This window comes from Trichosurus vulpecula, chromosome 6 (genome assembly GCF_011100635.1).
Source record: "Trichosurus vulpecula isolate mTriVul1 chromosome 6, mTriVul1.pri, whole genome shotgun sequence".
Taxonomy (NCBI): domain Eukaryota; kingdom Metazoa; phylum Chordata; class Mammalia; order Diprotodontia; family Phalangeridae; genus Trichosurus; species Trichosurus vulpecula.
Window position 1 is genome coordinate 264,937,386 of NC_050578.1, and position 25,435 is coordinate 264,962,820.

General features: G+C 35.9%; 1 protein-coding gene across 1 annotated transcript in view; it reads left to right on the forward strand.

Annotated features, from left to right (window-relative positions):
- The first annotated feature begins 8,883 nt into the window (after positions 1-8,883).
- LOC118855094 (vomeronasal type-2 receptor 26-like) overlaps positions 8,884-25,435 on the forward strand; it is a 32,213-nt gene continuing 15,661 nt past the window's right edge. Inside the window, exons 1-3 of the mRNA XM_036765213.1 lie at positions 8,884-9,122; positions 11,566-11,857; positions 14,365-15,171. Coding sequence (XP_036621108.1) covers positions 11,570-11,857; positions 14,365-15,171 — 1,095 coding nt within the window. The 5' untranslated portion in view covers positions 8,884-9,122; positions 11,566-11,569. The remainder of the gene's footprint in view (positions 9,123-11,565; positions 11,858-14,364; positions 15,172-25,435) is intronic.

The following is a 25,435-nucleotide window of genomic DNA, read 5'->3' on the forward strand; positions in this document are numbered from 1 at the left end:
AGAGCCACTATAAATATCCTTGTACATATGGGTCCTTTTCCTGCTTGTGTGATTTCTTTGGGAAACAACCCTAGAAGTAGTATTGCTGGGTCAAAGGGTATGAATATTCCTATGGTCCTTTGGGCATAGCTCCAAATTTCTCTCCAAAATGGCTGGATCGTCTCACAACTCCACCAGCAATGTAACAATATTTCAATTTACCCACATCCTCTCCAGCATTTATCATTTTTCTGATTTGTTATTTTAGCCAATCTGACAGGAGACATGTGGTATCTAAGAGTTGTTTTGATTTGCATTTCTCTAATCAGTAGTGATTTAGAGCATTTTTTCATATGCCTATAGATAGCTTTAATTTCTTCCTCTGAAAACTGCCTGTTCATATCCTTTGACCATTTCTCAATTGGGGAATGGCTTGTATTCCTATATATTTAGCTCAGTTCCCTGTATATTTTAGAAATGAGACCTTTATCAGAGATACTAGTTGTAAAGATTTTCTCCCAATTTTCTGCTTCCCTCCTAATTTTTGTTGCATTGGCTTTTTCTTTACAAAAACCTTTCAATTTGACATAATCAAAATTATCCATTTTGCATTTTGTTAATACTCTCTATCTTTGTTGGTTCATGAATTCTTTTCTTTTCCATAAATCTGATAAATAGACTATTCCTTCCTCTCCCAAATTACTGATAGTATCAGCCTTTACTCCTAAATCATGAATCCATTTTGACTTTATTTTGGCATATGGTGGAAGATATTGGTCTATGCCCACTTTCTGCCATACTATTTTCCAACTTTCCCAACAGTTTTTGTGAAATAGTGAATTCTTAGCTCACAAGCTGGCCTCTTTGGTTTTATCAAAGAGTAGATTGCTATAGCTGTTGACTTCTCCATCTTGTATTCCTATCCTATTCCACTGATCCACACCTCTGTTTCTTAGCCAGTACCAGGTAGTTTTGATTACTGCTACTTTGTAGTACAGTTTAATATCTGGTATGGCTAAGCCACCTTGTCTAGCATTTCTTTTCATTAATACCCTACATATTCTAGACCTCTTGTTGTTCCAGATGAGTTTTGTTATAATTTTGTCCAGCTCAGTAAAATAAGTTTTTGGTAGTTCAATTGGTATGGTATGGAATAGATAGATTAATTTAGGTAAAATTGTCATTTTTATTATATTAGCTCAGCCTAACCATGAGCAACTGATATTTTTCCATTTATTTAGATCTGACTTTATTCACATGAAAGGTGTGTCATATTTATATTCATATAGGTCCTGGGTTTGTCTTGGAAAATAGACTCCCAAATATTTTATAGTGTCTTCAATAACTTTGAATGGAATTTCTCTTTCTATCTCTTGCAGTTGGGCTTTGTCAGTAATGTATAAGAATGCTGAGGATTTATGTGGGTTTATTATATATCCTGCAACTTTGCTAAAGTTGTTTATTATTTCAAGTAGTTTTTTACTTGATTCTCTAGGATTCCCTAAATAAATAATCATATCATCTGCAAAAAGTGATAATTTAGTTTCTTCTTTTCCTATTCTAATTCCTTCAATTTCTTTTTATTCTCTCATTTCTACAGTTAACGTTTCTAGCACCAAATTGAATAGTAGGAGTAATAATGGACATCCTTGTTTCACCCCTGATCTTATTGGGAATGCATCTAGTTTATCCTCATTACGAATAATGCTTGTTGATGGTTTTAGGTAGATGCTATTTATAATTTTAAGGAAGGTTCCATTTATTCCTATGCTTTCTAGTGTTTTTAATAGGAATGGGTGTTGTATTTTGTCAAAGGCTTTTTCTGCATCTATTGAGATGATCATATGGTTAATGCTAGTTTTGTTGTTTATATGGTAAATTATGCTAATAGTTTTCCTAATATTGAACCAGCCATGCATTCCTGGAATAAATCCTACCTTGTCATACTTTATTATTCTCGTGATAAGCTGGTGCAATCTTTTTGCTAATTTTTTATTTAAAATTTTTGCATCAATATTCATTAGAGAAATTTGTCTATAATTTTCTTTCTCTGTTTTGACTCTACATGGTTTGGGTATTAGTACCATATTTGTTTCATAAAAAGAATTTGATAGGACTCCTTCTTCACCTATTTTCCCAAATAGTCTACAAAGTATTGGAATTAGTTGTTCTTTAAATGTTTTATAGAATTCATATGTACGACCATCTGGCACTGGAGATTTTTTCCTAGGCAGTTCATTGATGTCATGCTCAATTTCTTTTTCTGAGATTGGGTTGTTTGGAAATTTTACTTCCTTTTCTGTTAACCTGAGCGTAGATGTTAAACAATGATATTGCTTCATTGTTTATGGTGCCTTTTAGGAGGATATAATGTCCTTCCTTATCTCTTTTAATTAAATCTATCTTTACTTTTGCTTTGTCTGAGATTAGGATTTCTACACCTGCTTTTCTTTTACTTTAGCTGAGGCACAATATATTTTACTCCAGCCTTTTACCTTTACCCTGTGTGTATTCCCCTGTTTCAAATGCATTTCTTGTAAACAGCATATTGTAGGATTATGGTTTTTAATCCATTCTGCTATCAGCTTCCGTTTTATGGGAGAGTTCATACCATTCACGTTCACAGTTACAATTTCTATCTGTGTCTTTTTCTCCATCATATTTGCCCCCTATTTATGCTTTTATTTCTCCCTCTCCCCTTCTCCTCCTCAACAAAGTTTTTTTGAGTGCCACCTTCCTCAGTTTACCCTCCCTCTTTATTCCCCTCCCTTATCTTAATGTTTCCCACTTGCTATTTCTCCCCTCCCTTCTGACCACCCCCCTCCCCCTTTTCCCCCCTTCTCATCCTACTTCCCATAGGACAAGTTAGATTTCTAAACTTATCAGGGTATGTAATTCCCTTCTTGAACCAGATCAGTTGACAGTAAAGCTCAAATACTGCTCTTCTCCCTCCCTTCTTTCCCTCTAATATATTTTTGTGCCACTTCATTTAGTGCAATTTACCTTTTTCTACTACCTCCTTACCTCTTCTTTCATAGCCCTCCCTTTACATCTCTGACTTATGTTTTTTTTATCCTTACATCAGTTAATTTATACAGGCATTCACAATCTATGTGTATCCCTTTCAATTGTCATAATAGCTGCACCATTCTCAATACTGACATATATATATATATGTATATATATACATAAAAACATACATAAGATGATATAATCCCACATAAAGATGCAAACAACCTGCCCTTATTGGTTAATAACGTTTGTGGGGTTTTTCCCCCTGGTTACCTTTTTATGTCTCTCTTGAGTTTTGTATTTGGAGATCTAATTTTCCATTGATTTCTGGCCTTTTCATCAGGAAGGTCTGGAATTTCCTTATTTCATTGAATGTCCATCTCCTTGACTGAAAAATTATGCTTAGTTTTGCTGGGTAGTTGATCCTTGGTTGTAGTCCCAGCTCCTTTGCCCTTCAGAATATCATATTCCAATTTCTCCTGTCTTTTAATTGGAAGCTGAGAGATCCTGCATGATCCTGACTGTAGTTTCACGATATTTGAATTGCTTCTTTTTGGCTGCTTGCAGTATTTTCTCCTTGAGTTTATAGTTCTGAAATTTGGCTATAATGTTTCTTGGTGTTTTCAGTTTGGGATCTTTTTCAGGGGGTGATCAGTGAATTCTTTCAATGACTATTTTGCCCTCTGGTTCTAGGTACTCTGGGAAGTTGTCTCTGATAATTTCTTCGAAGATACTGTCAAGGCTCTTTTTTTCATCGTGCATTTCCAGTAAACCAATAACTCTTAAATTGTCTCTCCTGCATCTATTTTCCAGGTCAAGTGTTTTCCCAATCAGATATTTTACATTTCTTTCTATTTTTTCATTCTTTACATATTGTTTTACCACTTCTTGGTGGGTGCCTCATAGATTCATTAGCGTCCACTTGCTCAAATGTAATTTTTAATGAGTTAGTGTTTTCATTTTGCTTTTGACTGTCCTTTTCCAATTGGTTGATTTTACCTTTCAGGGTGTCATTTTCTCTGTTTAGATGCTGTATCTCTGTAGCCATTTCACGAATCTTATTCTTCAGGGACTTAATTTCATCTTCTTTTAGCTCCCTAATTTGTTTATAAAATCTTCCTTTAGCTCTTCTAGCAATGCTTTTTGGGCTGGAGACCAGTTCACATTACCTTTTGAGGTATCAGACAGGTCTATAGTGTCATTGCTGTTCTCTTCAAAATTGGTGTTTTGATCATTCCTGTCTCCATAAAAAGACTCTATAGTCCTCGGGTTTTGTGTTTTTTTTGTGTATGTGTGTTCTTCTTCATGTTGGTTAGCCTTTTCCTGGGTTTACAACAAATATCTTCCTTTAGGGCTCAGGGCTCTCTGTCCCAGCTTTCTTATTCTGGGGATTGTGAGACTAGAATTATAACCTTCAGTTTCCTGAGGTGTTGGGAAGGGGTCTGGCCCCCTGATGTCTCACTCCTTGGGGTGCTCTCTAGCACTGTTGCTCTTCAGCAATAGTCTCAGCTGTTTGTTGTTTGAGCTGATGTCTGGCACTTCTCCTGGGGGAGCAGTATTATGTCTGGGCTCCTGGTGTTGACCCCTGCCGGCTCTGCCACTCTGGGACTAATGAACTTCTACTATTTGACCACTGAAGCCCCACATCTTTCTCCTCAGTTCCAGCGTTCTTTTTTTTTGTCCTCCGAGGAATTCTCTTGGTGGGGAGGGGAGGGATTACAGCTCTTTACCTGACCAGTATGTCTCCCAGAAGTTCAAGAAGCCGAGTTTCTGGGCTGGGGAGTTGGTGTTTCAAGGCTGGTGGCATTGTGCTTCCTCTCGACGCTTCCACAGACTGTCATCCTGTGTTGGGAGGACTGGGGATCTCCGCTGGTTTCAGGTGCCCAGCTTTCTCCCAGCCTGTTTTCCACATGGGTTTTCTGGCCAGTCACTTCCGCTTTGGTGTGGAGCAGCTCTGCAAGCCAAGCACTCTCCAAGCCTCCAGATTCTTGCCTTCGGTCTTTCAGATTCTCCCACGTTGGAAATTTGCCCCACTCAGACTGCTAGCGGTTTCTAACTCTCTCAAATCTGCTCAAAATCGCTTTTTTATAGGAATCTGGCAGACCTCGTGAGAGAACTGCAGTAAGACGCTGTTTTCATGCAGCCATCTTGACTCTGCCCCCCATTTACAGATCTTACTTTACTACCACCAGTGAAAGCAAAATATTAGGTGAAACAATTTTCAAGATGAAGACAAATTAGAAGGCTGGCAGGAAAATCTGTCTCATCAGAGTGTTAGTGAGGCTGGCCTGGAAGACAGGGCAGATAAAGCGACACAGCCTGTGCCCCGCAAGTCAGCAGAAGGCCTTGTAAGTTACTGTATTGCAAGATCAGATTTAAAAGCTCTCAGCCCATGGATAGAGTGAGGTTCAGACAAATGGTCAGAAAGAGATTACAGGGTACTCTTCGATGATGCTGTATTCAGGATGCTCTTGCATTGTCCCTATGGAGTTTCCAGTCACAGTCTTAGGGCCAAAAGGAGTGATAACCCTTGTTACTTCAGGGAATTAGGGGCACAAGCTGCAATGTCAGGGAAAAGAGGAGTACTTGTGGTCATTCAGAGAGGAGTAGGGATCTTGGTCTCAATTCCACAACAGAGGGGAACACTAGTAATTGGGGCAGCAGGCAAGTGGGAAACCTGGTCACAGTCTCAGGTGCAGGAGGCATTGTAGTGCTGATGTTCTCAGTGTAACAAATTTCCTTCTGGGTTAAAAACCAGAGAACAGATTAGGAGAGCATTGACTGCACCTTTCCTTAGATCATAACACTGTGAAAGCATAAAAAACCTAACACCTGCCTCCACAGAACTAGCTCTGAAAAGACCAGGAAGAATAAAAAAAAAAAAACATGAAGCTTGGGACAGTGCCTCCTCCCCCACTCAGATCAGAGACTCACTTAAACATAAAGTTAAAAGTAAAGAAATAGTCGGGGAAATGATCAAACAACAACAAAAGAACCTGATAATAAAAAGTTACTGTGGTGAAAGGGTGAAGGGAAAGATCAAGACACAAACAGAGAAGACAACAATGTTACAGCACATACAAGCAAAGCCTCAAAGAAAAATGTTCATTGGATCGAGACCCAACAAGTATCTTTGGAAATGCTCAAAAATATTTCAAAATTAAATAAGAGAGGTAGAAGAAATTTTGGAAAAAGAAATGAGGAGGATAAAAGATAATTAAGAAAACAGAGTCAGCAGTTGGGTTAGAGTGGCACAAATATACTCATAAAATAACACCTTAAAAAGGGATTTAACTAAATCGAAAAATCAGCACAAAAATCTACTGAAAACAACACTTCAAAAAATATAATTGGACAAATGAAAAAGATGTATGAAATTTCACTGAATGAAATTGTTCCTTACAAATTAGAAATTGGTAAATCAAAGCTAATAACTCCATGAAATACCAATAAAGCGTAAAATAATTGGAAGAAAAAGGAAGAAAATATGAAATATGTCATTGGAAAAAAATGTAAAATGGAAAATACACCAAAGAAAAATAATTTAAGAATTATTGGACTACCTGAAAGCCATGATCAAAAAAAAGACATTAGACATCATATTTCAAGAAATTATCGAGGAAAACTGATCTAAAATTCTGGAGGCACAAGGAAAATATAAATTGAAAGGATACACCATTCATCTTCTGAAAGAAATTCCAATATGGAAGCTCCCAAAATATTATAGTAAAATTCCAAAACTCACAGGTCAAAAAGAAAATCCTGCAGGTAACCATAAATATACAACTCAAATATCTTGAAGCCAGAGAAAGAATCACACATAATTTAGCACTTGCCATATTCAAGAATCAGAGGACTCGGTATATTATATACTGGAAGGCAAAAAAAGCTAGAATAACTTATCTAGCAAAGGTGACTATATCCCATCAGGGGAAAGCATGGATATTTAATGAAATAAGAGACTTCCATGCATTGCTGATGAAAAGATAAAAGCTGAATTAAAAATTCGACTTTCAAATATAAGATTCAATACACTTATAAAAAATAAAAATTAAAGGGAAATAATAATTGAAATGACAAGATTAAAATATTTATATTCCTATAAGGGAAGATGATAATTGTAACTCTTAAGAATTTTATAATTATGAAGGAAGTTAAAAAAGAGTAAACATAGACAGAAGGCAGGAGTGTGAGTTGACCACGATGGGATAGTTTAAAAAAAATGTGAATTGAAGAGTTGAAAAAAAGTAGTGCACTGGGAGAAGGGGAGCGGGACAGAAAGAGTGGGGGAAATATCTCACATAAAAGATGTGAGAAAGGGAGATTTGTCTTTTAATGGAGATAAAGATTGTGGAAAATCTTACTCTCACTGCAATTGGCTCAAAGAGTGAATCATAAAGACATTCAGTTGGGTACAAAATACTATCTTACCCTACAGGGAAGAAGGAGAAAGAAGGGATAATTAAAGGGGAATGGGGCTAAGAGAAGAGATAACACATGTGCAGTCGTTCAAATGCTTCCATATTAGCCATGCTGTAATAAAAAACACAAATGAAAAATAAAAGAAAAACAATGTTTGCAAAAATATGCTTCAATCTACATACAGACTCCATCAGGCATTCCTCTGGAGGTGGATAGCATTGTTCATAATGAGTACTTTGGAATAGTTTTCAATCCTTATATTAAAGAAAAGAAGGGAATTTATAATTTTTGTATGTATCACTATGATATTTTTAATGAATAAAAATTTAGTTATCTCAAGAGCTGTCTCTCTGGAGTAGAGCTCACAATGCAGCTTCAGCTTAAACTGATTAATAAAAACCATGACAATCCTCACACTCACTGAACATTAAGTGAAACAAATCAAAGATGGTAGAACCTGTTCTCATCACAGAACTCTGTTCCGTACTCTAGGGGTAGCCTTCTCAGTTAGCTGCTGGAACACCACCCTATTGTACTTATTGTGATTTATCAGGCTTATCAGACTCACAATATTATGGATTTTGATTGTTACTACCATTATTCATTCATTCTACAAAGGTTTATTCCACACTTCTCCAGGCTAAAGCACTGTGGATGATATCATGAAGGCTACAAATATGCCAAGTTCGTCTCAGTCTGTGATATTGTGCACCCGTGCCCTGTCATTATTGTTAACATTTTCTTGCCTTCTCATCACACCCAAGCCCCTGTGTGATGCATTCTCTGGCAAACTAGAATCACTACACAGATTTGGTTTTGTTTTTGCTCGTTTTATTTCAGCAACAGGAATAATATATTGTAGTATGACCAAACTAGAGTCACTGCAGAGATTTGGTGGTTTCTTTGTTTTATTTCAGCAATGGAAATAACACAATGTAATAGTACCCCTAGCCTAGAAGAGCTAAAAAAAAACAGAGGATTGTAGATCTCTCTGAATTTTTGAGACTTGTTAAGATTTCAGAAACACAAAGTAGGGAATTAGATTTAAAAAAATATTTTTCATTTCTGTTGTTCATTTGGGTAGAAGGATGCAGGTGGAGAGCTGCTGGGAAAGGTGATCCCCAGAGCTCTCAAATCACTGACTATAGGCAATATATTTGTTTACCTTGCATCCATGAGACATGAAAATGGACCACTTTTCCAAATCTATCCACAGGGAATCTTAGAATAATATCCAGGAGGTAAAAAAATTTCCCCTAAATAGACCTTGTTCTTTCCTGGTTTTTGCTTTTCATCTTGATAGAGTGACTATCTTCCCAGCTGTGAGAAGCTGAGCATCTTGAGTAAAGAAAACAAAAAAAAAAAACCTTTAGCTGCAGAAAATGTGCTCCTAAAAGCTGGAACAAAGATCCAGATTTGTCAGTTTCCATTTCTGCTTGGTGCTCTACAGATTCAATGTTAGCTATAAATTCTGGCAAACTGTGGCTCTTGTTATCTAAGGTATGCCTAGTCCTGTTTTGGCAATTTTTTCTTTCCTTCCCCCAGAGTGTGCAGGATCCTTGTCACTTGGAAAGAGATTACAACCCTACATTTAGCAAAGATGGGGATCTGGTTATTGGAGCCTTTTTCTCTGTGTTCCAGCAGTATTATGGTTTCAATGGACCAACGTCCTTCCAAGATCCACCAATCTTGCCTAGATCAGCAACAAGGTAAGTGATCGTTTTTGTTCCTTCTGATTGGGTGAAAAGCAGTCAGACATATCGCTGAGTCATAGTGGTAGAATGTCACATAAAAGATATCATTGCAAAGGATAACAAGTTGCACTTTTCTCATTGACTCCTTTCCACCTCTATCACATACTTCTAAAATCTGTGATATCCAATTGCTGAGCTCTTCACTTACAAAAAAACTTTTTTCAGTTCATTCATACTAAGCACTTAATTTCCAAATCTGATGACTGAGTTGCAATCCTATTTTTTTTTTACCTTTTTACAGTACAAAAGTGTTGCCTATATTGTAGTACTGGATTCACTCCCCACTGAATTGTCTTGTAACTGAGCTATCACACTTCTGCTTCTATCTGATCACTTCTCCTCAGCCTCTTTGAATAGATCATTATCTGGATAAAACAGAGATTTGCTCAGGCTTGTTCTTCATTATCTGTTTTTGATAAACTCTCTGTTGAACATATCAGTACATATGCTCTTAATTATTAATTCTATTAAGAGGAATCATGTTTTATGCATAAATTTGTATCTATCAATATATTTATACGTATTTGTCTATGTTTTATATGTGTTCATACATCATATATACATCATACATATGCATATGTACACACAAATGTGCACATAAATGTATAATATATATATATATATATGTACATATATATATATGTAGTCTATTTTTTTCTAGTCCATTATAATCATCCACTTATTCCAAAGTTCATCCTGAAGATCATTTAGACTTCTCATGACATTTCCCAAATAGAACTCACTATGTTTCTGCATAAACATACCACTATTTAGAGGTTTCTACTTTTCTTGAATGCACAAACTTCATTCAAATCCCCCAACGTTAAAAAATGTGTCATTCTCAACTTCTAATTCTCAATCACTCTGTATCCTATCACTTACCCACTCATAATTCCTAAGTATACATAAGGTTTTATATCTGCTCCATTTTTGCACTCACTCAATGACCACTCAGATTCAGTCCCTACTTACCGCTTTTCTAAACTATTGCATCTGTCACCTAATTGACGTTCTGCTGCATACTTTTACTGACTCCACTCATTTTCCATAAAACTGTCACAGGGATATTCCTAAAGCACAGGCCTAACATTATACTTTCCTACTTACAAAATTCCAGTGGCTTCCTCTTACTTCTCTGGTCAAATATAAACATTATAGTCAGTAAAAATTTCTTATTCATTCTTTTTTGATTATTTTAATGCAACTAAACTGACGTTCTTACTTTCCTGTCATTCCACACCCCATCTCTCATCTCTAGGCTTTAAGAAGGCTACATACATACCTTGAATCCACTCTCTCCTTTCTTCCTCTTCCTAAAATTCTAAGTTTCTTTAAGGTAGCACTCCAGGACCACTTTTGCCATAAGACCTTTTCTACTCACTCTGAGTTGCTAATGATTTTCCCCCATAATCGTGATTTTGCTGCTGTTGTTGTTTTAGTATCTGATTTTTAGTATCTGATTTAATGTACTGCTACTGAACATGGTATCAACATCTCCTTGATGTCAGGGATTGTTCCCTATTGTCTCTTTCTGTTTAGCCAATGACTACAATATAGTAAATGTTTCACTAATTATTATTAGATGATTTACAGATTTGGGTGATTAATCATTTCTGTCTTTATTCACTGGGACCTTTTCAGTATCTTTCCTTCCATTTACTACAACGTGACTTTAGCTTTCAAGAGTCTCACATAGAGGACAGGAACAACGTTTTTTATTTGAATAGAGATGGGTACCACGTATTAATAATACAATAAATATTCTCTGAAGCCCTAATTTCTGAGACTTTCTATTCTGTCATTCAGGTATTTCAGCAATAGTGAGATAAGCTTAACTATTTCAGTTTAACACTCTCATGAACAGGAAAATACTTCTGTTGAAAGACAGGTAGTGTAATTCCCACCCTTTTATTTCAAACACCACTATTAAGCTTCTCAGTGCAAAGTAATCAAGAAAGTTTTCTATCCACAGGTGTATTCACATTTCCAGAGGGTCAAAAAAAAGATCTGGACATCAACTTCAGAACTGAAGTTGCCTCTAACTTGACACAAATTTAATTTCAGAGACATTGGTTAGAAAATACTTCTTGGAACACTTGGTGTGTTCATGTTCATTTCATGTCTAGTACTGTGATAAAGTCTGAAGCAGAAGATGATTCATTTTGAAATTGAAAGGAAGATAGGAAATATTTAGTTCAATCAAAGTCTACATTATGTAAGACAAGGTACTGAGGATACAAGAGATTATAGGAGACTCCAGGGCCCCATAGCAAGTCAATGTAAGACATAATATTTAAACTTAAGTTTTCTTGACTCCATATTCATCACTCAGTCTATTATGTCCTCTATGTATATAAAGTATTTTGCTTAACTCTCTAACTTATTACCATTAATGTAGGGAGATGATTAAACACTATCAACACTTCTTGGCTTTCCAATTTGCTGTGGATGAGATCAACAAAGACCCCTATTTGCTGCCCAACATTACCCTGGGATACCAACTCCTCAATAACTTCCATGAGAGCATTCTAGCTGTGGAGAGCTCCTTGATATGGCTGTCAGGGAAGGGTAGGACCATCCCTAACTACAGCTGTGATAGGCAGCAAAAGTCAGTGGCTGTCATTGGAGGGCTAGCTGCTTCTCTGTCCATACCACTTGCCAAAGTGCTAGAACTCTATAAAATACCACAGGTAAGGAGGCCAACACTGCTACCCATTTGCTTTCCATTATGCACTTTATCCTTATAGCATCAAACGTATTAGAATCTTTCATTTTGCGGTATCACTCAGACAACATGAATTTATCAAATAGTTATGTCAGGTACTGTGCTAAAAAGGAGGAATACAAAGAAGGGTGAAAATCAGCCCTTCTCAAGGTATTAATTCTGTTCTGCAGATGAGTTTATTTATTAGTTTATTTTATTTCATGCTCGTTATTTTGGCTCACATAAACATCTACCAAAATAATGGTCAATTGACTCTGATTTCATGATGTTATCTTTGTATAAGATTCCCAAGACTTCAGATGTGAGAAGGATGTCTCTCTTCCTCTCATCTCAAATCACTCCCATGAAAACTATTCTGTATTTTTTCTACATTTCCCACCTGATTTTCTTGATTAGTGATCTCCACGAACTCATTATTCTTCAAGATTAAATCAACTCTGAAACTCTCAGTTCCTCAGATCTTTTCCCATCATGGCTTTAGCGCTTCATTGTGCCCTAGCATCAGATACCTTGCTGACTCATCCCTCCTTTATAGCTTCTCTTTACCTGTTGTCTTTCCCCATTAAACTGTGAGCATCTCAAGGGCAAGAACTGTCCTGTATCTTGTGTGCTTTCATTCCTGGGCATTTAATACAGTGCCTTGCAACATGAAATATCCTTAACAAATATTAAATTCAGACTCTGACTTATGTTATTTTGAGAATTTTTAATTTTTCATTTGTGGATTAACACCTAGCATTTGCTTCTACCAGTCTCTGCTAAAAATTCCATCCAATTCTGTGTTTAATATGACCTTCAAATACTAGGTATTTCCTTCCCAAGTCTGGGATTATTTTCCCCTCCAAATCAACTCTATGCCTTAATAATTCACATTATTTATATTTTCAATTCAATTCATTGCCATAAAATAAAATTTTATGAGATACCTAACATGTGTCATATATGTAGACACACAAAAAATGTTGTGATGAATGATACATCCTCTCTTTGTAATCCAATTAGTGAAACAATCAGGTAATGAGTTATAAAGAAGAGACAGATACAAAAGATTTTGCCAATTTTTTTGTCTTGGCAAAAGTCTATTCCTTCAAGGGACAAGAGAATTGGCCCATGCATTAAAGAAATCATAAATTATACACACATACACACACCCACATGTATGTCTTATAAAAAGTCATTGTTTCTCTTTTGCTATACTTTATGCATGCTGCTGAAAGGTATCTTCATTATTCTCTGTGCTTCTAACAATATTCTTCCATCAGAGATCATGGTGGTCCATCATTACATCCATTTGCACATGCCCCAAGGGAATTGGTCCTAAAAACAACAATCTGGTATTATATCATTATATACTTCAGTTATGTAATTTATATGTTAAATATTTAAATTTCATTTTAAATTTTTCCATGAATTTTATTAAAATTTTGATTTCCTAATTTTCTCCTTGTCTCCAAAAGCTCCATTTTCCATTGAGAATACCCAATATATGATATCAATCATTGACATGAATTCACGTAAAACATTTTTCTTCCATATTAAGCATGTCACAAAACCAAACACCTGAAAATTTAGAAAAAAATAAAGAAACTAGAAAATTATGCTTCAATTTGTACTCAAAATTCATCACTTTTCTTTGTAGGTTTGCAGCACATTTTATCATGTTTCCTTTGAAATTGTATTTCTATATTGTGTTGATTTTAGAAGCTTAGTTTTATACAGTTGATCACCATCAAATATTGCAATTATGTACATTACATTTGTCAAACACAAGATTATTATGGCCATTTGCAATAGTTTTGGGTACCAGATATTTTCAACTATTCCTATACTCTTTCTTAGCCAGTGCCAGATAGTTTTTTTTATTATTAATACATCATAATATACTTTAAAATGTCATCCTGGTAGACATTTTTCCCTCACATTTTTTCCATTATTCCCTTCATATGCTCCACCTTCCTTTTTTCCAGTTGGAATTTCTTATTGTTTTCTCTCCATGTATAAAATAATTCTTTTGTAGTTGATGGATTATGGCAGTAATAAATTAACTTAATTAGAATTTTCATTTGTATCATATTGACATGACTCACTCATGAGCAATTAATGTATTTCCCATTAATTTGATCTGTCTTCATCTGTGTAAAAAGTTTATCTAGTGTTTTATTTTGTAATTCTGTTAACATTGTCCCTGGGTTTGTCTCAGTATGTAGATTACCAAGTGTTTTATATTGAGTACAAGTTCAGAGTACATTCCTTAAATTATAATTTTATGATGTGAAAAGTCCCATCAAAATTGATGTTATTTATGATCCAACATCACCAATATCAGTTAATTAAACGAAAATTAATTCAGTGTTTTCTATGGGCCAGTAACTCTAATAGAGTCCTTAGATATAAATATTAAATAGGAAAAAAATCCAACTCTAAAACAGCTTCCCTTATCATTACTGTTATTTCTTCTTTCAATCCATTTAGATCAGCTATGGTCCTTTTGATCCAATACTGTCTGACAAGGTCAAACTTCCATACGTTTATCAGTCAGCAAACAGAGACACCACTCTTCATGTGGCAATAGTCCAATTGATGTTGCACTTTGGCTGGACTTGGGTGGGGCTGATTCTTTCAGATGACATCAGAGGGGAGAATTTCTTCAGAGATGTGAAGGAGGAGATGGTGAAGAATGGTGTTTGTGTGGCTATTAAAGAAATAGTTCCTCAAAACTTGCTGTATAAATTTGATAAAGAAACAAAACTTCTTTATAGGATCCTTGTATCATCGTCAAAGGTAATTTTCATCTATGGAGATACCAATTCTCTACGAGAACTTTTTCCAGCAATCAATCATTTTCCATTATATGGGAAGTTGCTGGTCACTACTTCCTCCTGTGATTTTGGTGTACATTCTAGCACTGAAACAAATGAAAATTTTCATGGTATGATAATATTTTCCCATGTTAAACCTGAGGTTCCTGGTTTCACAGATTTCCTAAACTCGGTGAATCCCATAAAAAATCCTGAAGACATTTTCTTAAAGACTTTCTGGGAGACAGCCTTTGGGTGTACACTTTCAGAAAAAAGACCTGGAGATATGAAGTTTTATGCTTGCCCCAAATATTATTCCTTGAGTGATGTTAACCCTGATATTCTTGACATGGTCATGTCTGAGCTAAGTGTTAATGTCTATAGTGCTGTGTATGTTGTAGCTCGTGCTCTCCATGAAATCCTCCAGACTCAGTCAAAGGAAATATCAGAATTTGGAGCAATCCCAGAAATTTCATGGAAGGTAACATTTTTTATTCTGTCCCTAGGTTCAGTACAGGAAGTTCTTTATCTTTCAAGACCTAGTTGTCTGTTCTGTGGATATTATCACAAAGTACTGATACTGCAGTTTTCCCAATTTTCCTACGATATTTTTCCCTTTTTGTTTTTACACAACTACGTGTTATTCTGAGTAAAAACAAAGAGATTCCCTATTGTAATAACCATATCCTCTAAACTTATTTGGTAAACTTTGTGAAATTGTTTCTATACATTAAATCAATTAATCATTCAATGAGTATTTAGCAAGTGCCTGTAATATAAAAAGGCACTATGCTTACTGGTAGAGATTTTAAAAAGAGGTAAAAGGCAGTCTGTATGCCAAAGGAATTCATAATATGTATGGGAGAACAAGTAAACAAATATATATATATGTATATATATATATCATTTATAAGATAACCAGGATGTAATTTCATAAGGGAATGAACTAGAAGAGGAGTTAGAATATACTTTAGAATATACTTTATGAAGAACGTGGGATTTTAGTGTAAAATGAAAGCTGCACAAACATGTAGGTTGAGATGGAAAGGGACAGCATTCTACGCATAAAGAACCAGCTAAAGAAAATATTGAAGCCAAGAGATGCAGTTTCTTATGCCTGAAATAGCAGGAAGACAATATCATGGATGAAAGAATACCATAGTGGGGAGGAAAAATGGTATAAGACCAGAAAGACAGGAGGGGGCTGGTGAATGAAGGGCTTTCACAATAGAAGATTTTGTATTTGGTCCTAGTCTATATAGGGAGTGATTTGATTTTTTGGGTAGGAGAGGATATGGTTGGATCTGCACACTAGGAAATTAATTTTGTTGGCTGAATGGCAGATGGATTGGAGTGGGGAAGACAATTGAGACAGGCAAATTCACCAATAGGCTATTGCAATAATTCTGTCATGATGTGATGAATACTTGTAAAAAGGTACTGACAGTGTTAGAGGGGAGAGGAGGATATATTTCAGAGATGTTATAAATATAAAAACCAACCTCTTTGACAAGAAATTTAAAATATATGAGTGAATGATAGGGAGTGAAGGATGACACCTAGGTCTGTGATTGTGTCTATATACTAGAAGAGTTTCACTGAATGCATTTCAAGTTGGAGAATTTGAGGTGGATTTGGTTGAGGCCCTGCCCATCTAATAATGCATTGCAAGTCATTATATTTTTAAACCTTTTTAAACATATTTTATAATTTCCCTCAGCTGTTACTAATAAATTGATATATTTGCACAGGTACATTTGCTTTAATGGTGCCTTTCTTTAAAAAAAAAGATCAAAGAATCTATCCTTTCAAATTTATTACCCATCTGATTGTACAGGACATTGAGAAACTGGTTGCTGAAATGGAAATAATGAGAAACATGGGGAATAGGAAATGATCTCATAGAAAATTTTGACATAGATAAGGAAATTTCTACATGAAATGATATGCAAATTTGATTTTGGAAAGTATATTTTAAAATTTTCTAAGAAGGTTAATTGATATGGACTGAAGTTCTATGCAAGCAGTCATCCCAGAATAGATAGGAAATTCTCAAGAAGGGAATTGAGAAATTACAGAGATTGAGGCAAAAAGTTGAGGCAGAGAAAGCAACTGAGATTTCCCTAAATTTCCTTCCAGTTTAGTATGCTATGTATGTACAATCATGTAAAACATTTCTATATTACTCATAATTGTGAAAGAAGAAATAGACCAAAAGGGAAAAAACATGCAAAATTAGGTGGAAATAGTATGCTTTGATCTGCATTTAGAGTCTGTCAGTTCTTTATCTACATGTGGATAGCATTTTCCATCAAAAATCCTTTGTAATTGTGTTCGATTATTTTATTGCTGAGAAGAGCAAAGTAATTTATTGTTGATTGTCATACAACGTTACTGCTACTTCGTACAGGGTTTTCTCTGGTTATGCTCATAAAAATCCTACATTTATAATATAAATCTCACCTGGTCATAGTGTAATATTTTGTGATACACTCTTGTAATCTCCTTCCTAGAATTTTATTCAAAATTTTGGCTTCCATATTCATTAAGGAAGTTGGTCTATAGCTTTCTTTCTCAAATTTTGCACTTCCTGGTTTAGGCACAAGCACAATATTTCTCTCATAAAAAGAATTTGTTAGGACTCCTTTGCCTATTTTTTTCCAAATAATTTACAGATAATTGGAGCTATGTATTGCTAAATATCTGGTAGAATTCCCTTGTGACTCTGTCTCATCTTGGGGATTTTTGCTTAGTAAGCTCATTAATGACTTGTTCAATATCTTTTCTAAGATAGAGTCATGTAAGTATTACATTTCCTTTTCTATTAATCTGGACAATTAATATTTATGCAAATTTTCAACCATTTTACTTAGTTTGTTAGATTTATTGATATATGTAATAATGTTTTTCTTTAATTCTGTCTTCATTGGTTTTTAATTTATCCTTTTAATTTTGGTATTGGTAATTTTATTTTCTTTCTTTTTTAATCAAATTAACCCATAGTTTATCTGTTTTTTTTCCATAAAACTAGTTCCTTGCTTTATTAATTACTTCAATGGTTTTCTTACCTTCAACTTTATTAATTTCTCTTTAATATTTAGGATTTCTAATTTTGAGTTTAATTGTGATTTTAATGTTTTTTCTAGGTGTTTTTTAGTTGCATTCCCTATTCATTGGTCTATTCCTTCACTATTTAATTTTAGAGATATACGTTTTCCCATAGTATTTTTTGGTTGCATTTGTAATAGCAAGAACCTAAGCATACCAAGGATGGCCGGCTAGCACAGCTTCTTCAATCTGATTTTCTAGGAAAGACTGTTCAAATAGGGGTAACAATCCTACTTTTAATTACATTCACTAGTTTAGTGGAAGTGTCAACACCCAGTATGTCAGAGAAAACACAAGCAGAAAAATCAGCATAAAGAACAACTGACAGGGCTCTTAACTGCATGAACCAAAGCAATATTGCTATACACTTTACATACTCTACTGCTTTGAAAGAGCCTTTACATTTGAGCAGTCAAGGAGCTCTGAACATATGGCTACTCAGAGTCTTGAACAGGGAATCAAAAAATCCCTCTCATAAGCAAACCCCCAAAGCAAAATACCAATTCAGAGTATATATGCACTTCTCAGAGCCAGAAGGCATCACAACCCTTGTGACTCAGTGCCTAATCAACTGAGAAACAAAAAATGTGAAAGCATTCCTACAAGCAAAGCTCTCCTATGCAAGCTTTCCTTAATGGGCTCCACATGAGGCCTATTAATGGATAGGGAAGATCTTATACACCATTAACCTTGCAGCCTCCTATAAATTCTCAAATGTTGTCTCACTGTTGTCATTCTCTTTGATGAAATTATTGCTTTTATGGTGTTCTATGGTATTCTTTCACCCATTCATTATTAAAATCATTTAGTTTCCCATTAATTTTTGTTGAATGTGATTCTTATTGTAGAATGATCTGGAAAGCATGCATTTAATACTTCTTTTCTGCATTTGTTTCTGAGGTTTTATGCCTTAATATATGGTAAATTGTTGTATAGGCTCCATGTACCAATGAGAAAAAGGTATATTCCTTGTTATCCCCATTCAATTTTCTCCAGAAGTCCAACATATCTAGATTCTGTAGTATTTTATTCCTCTCCTTAACTTCTTTCTTGTTTATTTTTAGGCTGGGTTTATCTAGTTCTTAGAGGGGAAATTTGGGATCCACCAGGACTATAATTTACATTTTCTATTTTGTCCTCTAACTCAATTAGCTTTTTCTTTAAGTAGTAAGCACTATACAGTTTGGTGAATATTTGTTTATTTCATTTTCCAAGGTACTATTTTGAAATATGTAGTTTCCCTGCTTATCTCTTTTAATTAGATCTGTTTTGTCTTTTGCTTTGTCTAACATTGTGATTAATATCTCTGGTTTTTATTTTATTTCAGCCAAATCATAATAGATTCTGCTCCAATCCTTCATCTTTACTTTGTGCATCTCTCTGATTAAAGTATGTGTCTTGCAAATAACATTTTAGGACTCTAGTTTTTAAACCATGCTGTTATCCATTTCCATTTTATGGGTGAGTTCATCACATTAACATTCACATGTATATTTTCCCTCTTTCTTAATTTTTACCCTATTTATCCTCCTTTCACTTTTTGTGTTGTCCCTCCTCAAAAGTATTTTCCTTCTAAGTAGCTTCTGCCCAATCTGCTCTCCCTTGTATCAAGACTACCTTCTGTTATCCCTAAACTTTTCTCCTAATTTCCTGCAGGATAGCATCTCTATAACCAAACCAATTTGTATAAGATTCCTTCTCTGAACCACTTCTGATGCAAATGAGGTTCAAGCTCTACCTACCAGAAGCCCTTTTGGTCATGCTTCATTTACGTGAGATAATTTCTCAACTCTACCATTCCTTTCCCTCATCTCCCAGTGCATTCCTTTTTATCACCCCTTATTTTTTTAATGTCCCCCTATCTTAGTCAATACACACTTGTACCCTCTGTATATGCCTACTTCTATGTTTTTATGAATAATAGTAAAGTTCTGAGGAGTTACATGTATCATCTTCCCACATAGGAATACAAAAAGATCGCCCTTATTGAATCGCTTCCAATTTATCTTTCCTGTTCACCTTTTGTTTTTGCTTTCCTTGAGTCCTGTATTTGAAAGTTACATTTTGTATTCAGCTCTAGTCTTTTCATCAAGAATGCTTCATAATCTTCTTTTTCTTTGAAGATCCATTTTTTTATCCCTGAAGGATCATTCTTAGTTTAGCTGGGTAGGTTATTCTTGGCTGTACTTCTAGCTCCTTCACCCTCCAGATTATCATAAAAAATACCCTCTGACCCACTAATACAGGAAACGCTAAGTCTTTTGTTATCTAAGTGTGACTCAACAATTTTTAAATTATTAGTTTCTGGCTACTTGCAATATTTTCTCCTCGACATGGCAGTTGTGGAATTTGGCTAATATTCCCGAGAGGTTTCAATGTGAGATCTTTTTCAAGAGGAGATCAAGAGATTAATTTTTATTTTACACTTTAGTTATAAGATATCAGGCCAGTTTTCTTTGATAATTTCTTTTTTTCTCTTTTTTTTAATTTAAATTTATTTATTTAACATATTTGGTTTTCAGCATTGATTTTCACAACAGTTTGAATTACAAATTTTCTCCCCATTTCTACCTTCCCCCCTACTCCAAGATGGCATATATTCTGCTTGCCCAGTCAGCCCTCCCCTCTATCATGCCCACTTACCTCTCATCCCCTTTTCCCTTCCTTTCTTGCAGGGAAAGATAAATTTCTATGCCCCATTGCCGGTGTATCTTATTTTTTAGTTTCATGCAAAAACATTTTTGTTTGTTTTTGAACATCTGTTTTTAAAACTTTGAGTTCGAAATTCTCTCCCCTCTTCCCTTCCCATCCATGCTCCCTAAGAAGTTGAGCAATTCAACCTAGGCCACACGTGTATCATTATGTATAACCCTTCCACAATACTCATGTTGTGAAAGACTAACTACATTTTGCTCCTTCCCAACCCATCCCGCTTTATTGAATTTTCTCCCTTGACCCTGTCCCATTTCAAAAGTGTTTGTTTTGATTACTCCACCCCCATCTGCCCTCCCCTCCATCATCCCCCCCCTTTTATTTTTTTTTATCTTCCTCCCTCTTCTTTCCTGTGGCTTAAGATATCCAACTGACTATGTATGGTATTCCCTCCTCAGGCCAAATCTGATGAGAGCAAGGTTCACTCATTCCCCCTCACCTGCCCTCTCCCCTCCTCCCACAGAACTGCTTCCTCTTGCACCTTTATGCAAGATAATCTGCCCTATTCTATCTCTCTGTATCTCCCTCTCTCAGTATGTTGCTCTCTCATCCCTTAATTTAATTTTATTTCTTTTAGATATCTTCCCTTCATCTTCAACTCACCCTGTGTCTGCTCTCTCTCTTTTACATATATATATATATATATATATATATATATATGTATATATATATACACACACACACACACACACACACACACACACACACACATAGATGTATACATACATACACATACATACATATACACATAGATATATACATACATACACATTCACTTATATATATACATAAACATATATATATACATATATATATATATATATATGCATATTCCCTTCAGCTACCCTAATACTGAGGTATCATGAATGATACACATCATCTTTCCATGTAGGAATGTAAACAAAACAGATCCACTTTAGTAAGTCCCTTGCAATTTCTGTTTCTTGATTACCTTTTCATGCTTCTCTTGATTCTTCTGTTTGAAAGTCAAATTTTCTATTCAGTTCTGATCTTTTCACTGAGAAAGCTTGAAAGTCCTCTATTTTATTGAAAATCCATATTTTGCCTTGGAACATGATACTCAGTTTTGCTGGGTAGCTGATTCTAGGTTTTAATCCTAGCTCCATTGACCTCCGGAATATCGCATTCCAAGCCCTTCAATCTCTTAATGTAGAAGCTGCCAGATCTTGGGTTATTCTGATTGGGTTTCCACAATACTCAAATTGTTTCTTTCTGCCTGCTTGCAGTATTTTCTCCTTGATCTGGGAGTTCTGGAATTTGGCAACAATATTCCTAGGAGATTACTTTTTGCGATCTATTTGAGGAGGCGATCGATGGATTCTTTCAATTTCTATTTTGCCCTGTGGCTCTAGAATATCAGGGCAGTTCTGCTTGATAATTTCTTGAAAGATGGTATCTAGGCTCTTTTTTTGATCATGGTTTTCAGGTAGTCCAATAATTTTTAAATTATCTCTCCTGGATCTATTTTCCAGGTCAGTGGTTTTTCCAATGAGATATTTCACATTGTCTTCCATTTTTTCATTGCTTTGGTTCTGTTTTATAGTATCCTGATTTCTCATAAATTCACTAGCTTCCACTTGCTCCAATCTAATTTTTTTTTCTTTTTTTTAATTTAAATTTATTTATTTAACATATTTGGTTTTCAGCATTGATTTTCACAACAGTTTGAATTACACATTTTCTCCCCATTTCTACCCTCCCCCCACTCCAAGATGGCTTATATTCTGGTTGCCCTGTTCCCCAGTCAGCCCTCCCCTCTATCACCCCCTCCCTTCTCATCCCCTTTTCTCTTCCTTTCCTGTAGGGCAAGATAAATTTCTATGCCCCATTGCCTGTGTATCTTATTTTTTAGTTGCATGCAATAACTTTTTTTTTGAACAACTGATTTTAAAACTTTGAGTTCCAAATTCTCTCCCCTCTTCCCTTCCCACCCACCCTCCCTAAGAAGTCGAGCAATTCATCCTAGGCCACACATGTATCATTATGTATAACCCTTCCACAATACTCATGTTGTGAAAGGCTAACTACATTTTGCTCCTTTTCAACCCATCCTGCTTTATTGAATATTCTGCCTTGACCCTGTCCCCTTTCCAAAGTGTTTGTTTTGATTACCTCCACCCCCATCTGTCCTCCCCTCCATCATCCCCCCCTTTTATTTTTTTTTATCTTCCTCCCTCTTCTTTCCTGTGTGGTAAGATACCCAACTGAGTATGTATGGTATTCCCTCTCAGGCCAATTCTGATGAGAGCAAGGTTCACTCATTCCCCCCTCACCTGCCCTCTCCCCTCCTCCCACAGAACTGCTTCCTCTTGCCACCTTTATGCAAGATAATCCACCCCATTCTATCTCTCCCTATCTCCTTCTCTCAGTATGTTGCTCTCACATCCCTTAATTTCATTTTATTTCTTTTAGATATCTTCCCTTCATCTTCAACTCACCCTGTGTCTGCTCTCTCTCTTTTACATATGTATGTATATATATATATATATACACACATATATATATATACATACATACACATGCCTACATATACACATAGATACATACATACATACACATTCACTTATATATATATACATAAACATATATATATATATATATGCATATTCCCTTCAACTACCCTAATACTGAGGTCTCATGAAGTCATTCACATCATCTTTCCATGTAGGAATGTAAACAAAACAGTTCAACTTTAGTAAGTCCCTTGCAATTTCCGTTTCTTCATTACCTTTTCATGCTTCTCTTGATTCTTCTGTTTGAAAGTCAAATTTTCTATTCAGTTTTGGCCTTTTCACTGAGAAAGCTTGAAAGTCCTCTATTTTATTGAAAATCCATATTTTGCCTTGGAACATGATACTCAGTTTTGCTGGGTAGCTGATTCTAGGTTTTAATCCTAGCTCCATTGACCTCTGGAATATCGCATTCCAAACCCTTCGATCTCTTAATGTAGAAGCTACCAGATCTTGGGTTATTCTGATTGGGTGTCCACAATATTCAAATTGTTTCTTTCTGGCTGCTTGCAGTATTTTCTCCTTGATCTGGGAGCTCTGGAATTTGGCAACAATATTCCTAGGAGATTTCTTTTTGGGATCTATTTGAGGAGGCAATCGATGGATTTTTTCAATTTCTATTTTGCCCTGTGGCTCTAGAATATCAGGGCAGTTCTCCTTGATAATTTCTTGAAAGATGGTATCTAGGCTCTTTTTTTGTTCATGGCTTTCAGGTAGTCCAATAATTTTTAAATTATCTCTCCTGGATCTATTTTCCAGGTCAGTAGTTTTTCCAAGGAGATATTTCACATTGTCTTCCATTTTTTCATTGCTTTGGTTCTGTTTTATAATATCCTGATTTCTCATAAAGTCACTAGCTTCCACTTGCTCCAATCTAATTTTTAAAGTAGTATTTTCTTCAGTGCTCTTTTGGACCTCCTTTTCCATTTGGCTAATTCTGCCTTTCAAGGCATTCTTCTCCTCATTGGCTTTTTGGAGCTCTTTTGCCATTTGAGTTAATCTATTTTTTAAGGTGTTGTTTTCTTCAGTGTATTTTTCAGTATTTTTTAGGGTCTCCTTTAGCAAGTCATTAACTTGTTTTTCATGGTTTTCTCTCATCCTTCTCATTTCTCTTCCCAATTTTTCCTCTACTTCTCTAACTTGCTTTTCCAAATCCTTTTTGAGCTCTTCCGTGCCCTGGGACCAGTTCATGTTTTTCTTGGAGGCATTTGTTGTAGGCTCTATGACTTTGTTGTCTTCTTTAGGCTGTATGTTTTGGTCTTCTTTGTCAGCAAAGAAAAAATCCAAAGTCTGACACTGAATGTGGGTGTGCTTTCGCTTCCTGGCCATATTCCCAACCAACTAACTTGACCCTTGAGTTTTTCACTGGGGTATGACTGCTTGTAGACTAACGAGTTCTATGTTCCACGTTAGGGGGGGAGGTGCCAGCTATGTCACACCAGCACTACTCCTTCCCCAAGAACCCCCAGCCCGGGCTGGGCTTAGATCTTCAGCAGGCTTTGCACTCCTGCTCTGATATGCCACTTAATTCCTCCCACCAGGTGGGCCTGGGGCCAGAAGCAGCAGCAAATGTAGCTGCCCCACCTCCGCTGCCCCCGGGGCTGGAAGCGGAACCGTGAACTCCTTCCACTCCCACAGCTTTTCCCACTAACGTTCTCCGCAGTCTTTGGTGTTTGTGGGTTGAGGAGTCTGTTATCTGCCGCAGCTCACATATTCAGGGCGCTAGGGGCCCCATCCGCCTGACTTCAAGTTTGGTTGTTCCACGCCGCTCAAGCTGGGCTCTGCTCCACTCTGTTCCCAGCTCCCAGTGCCCAGCTCCGTGTGGAATCACCTCACCCAGAGACCATCCAGGCTGTCCTGGGCTGGAGCCCTGCTTCCCTTTGCTGTTCTGTGGGTTCTGCCATTCTAGAACTGGTTTAGAGCCATTTTGTATAGGTTTTTGGAGGGACTCGTACGGAGCTCACTCTAGTCCCTGCTTACCAGCCGCCATCTTGGCTCCGCCTGATAATTTCTTGAAATGTAATGTTTGGGCTCTTTTTTGGAGTCATGGCTTTAGTTAGTCCAGTAATTGTTAAATTATGTCTTTTAGAATTTTTTTTTCAGTCCTTTCTTTTTCAACCTCTCACCCGGGAGACATTTCATGTTTTCTCCTATTTTTATCATCCTTTTGATTTAAGTTTTTATTTTTATTGTTGACATCTCATGGAGTCACTAGCTTCCATTTGTCCAGTTCTAATTTTTAAGACATAGTTTTCTTCATTGTACTTGTGTACCTTTTTCCATTTGGCTAATTTTTCTTTTAAGGAGTTGTTTTTCCTTTAGTGAAAATTTGTAGCTTTTTTTTCCATGTGGCCATTTCTACTATTAAGTTGTTCTTCTCTTCATTATATGTTG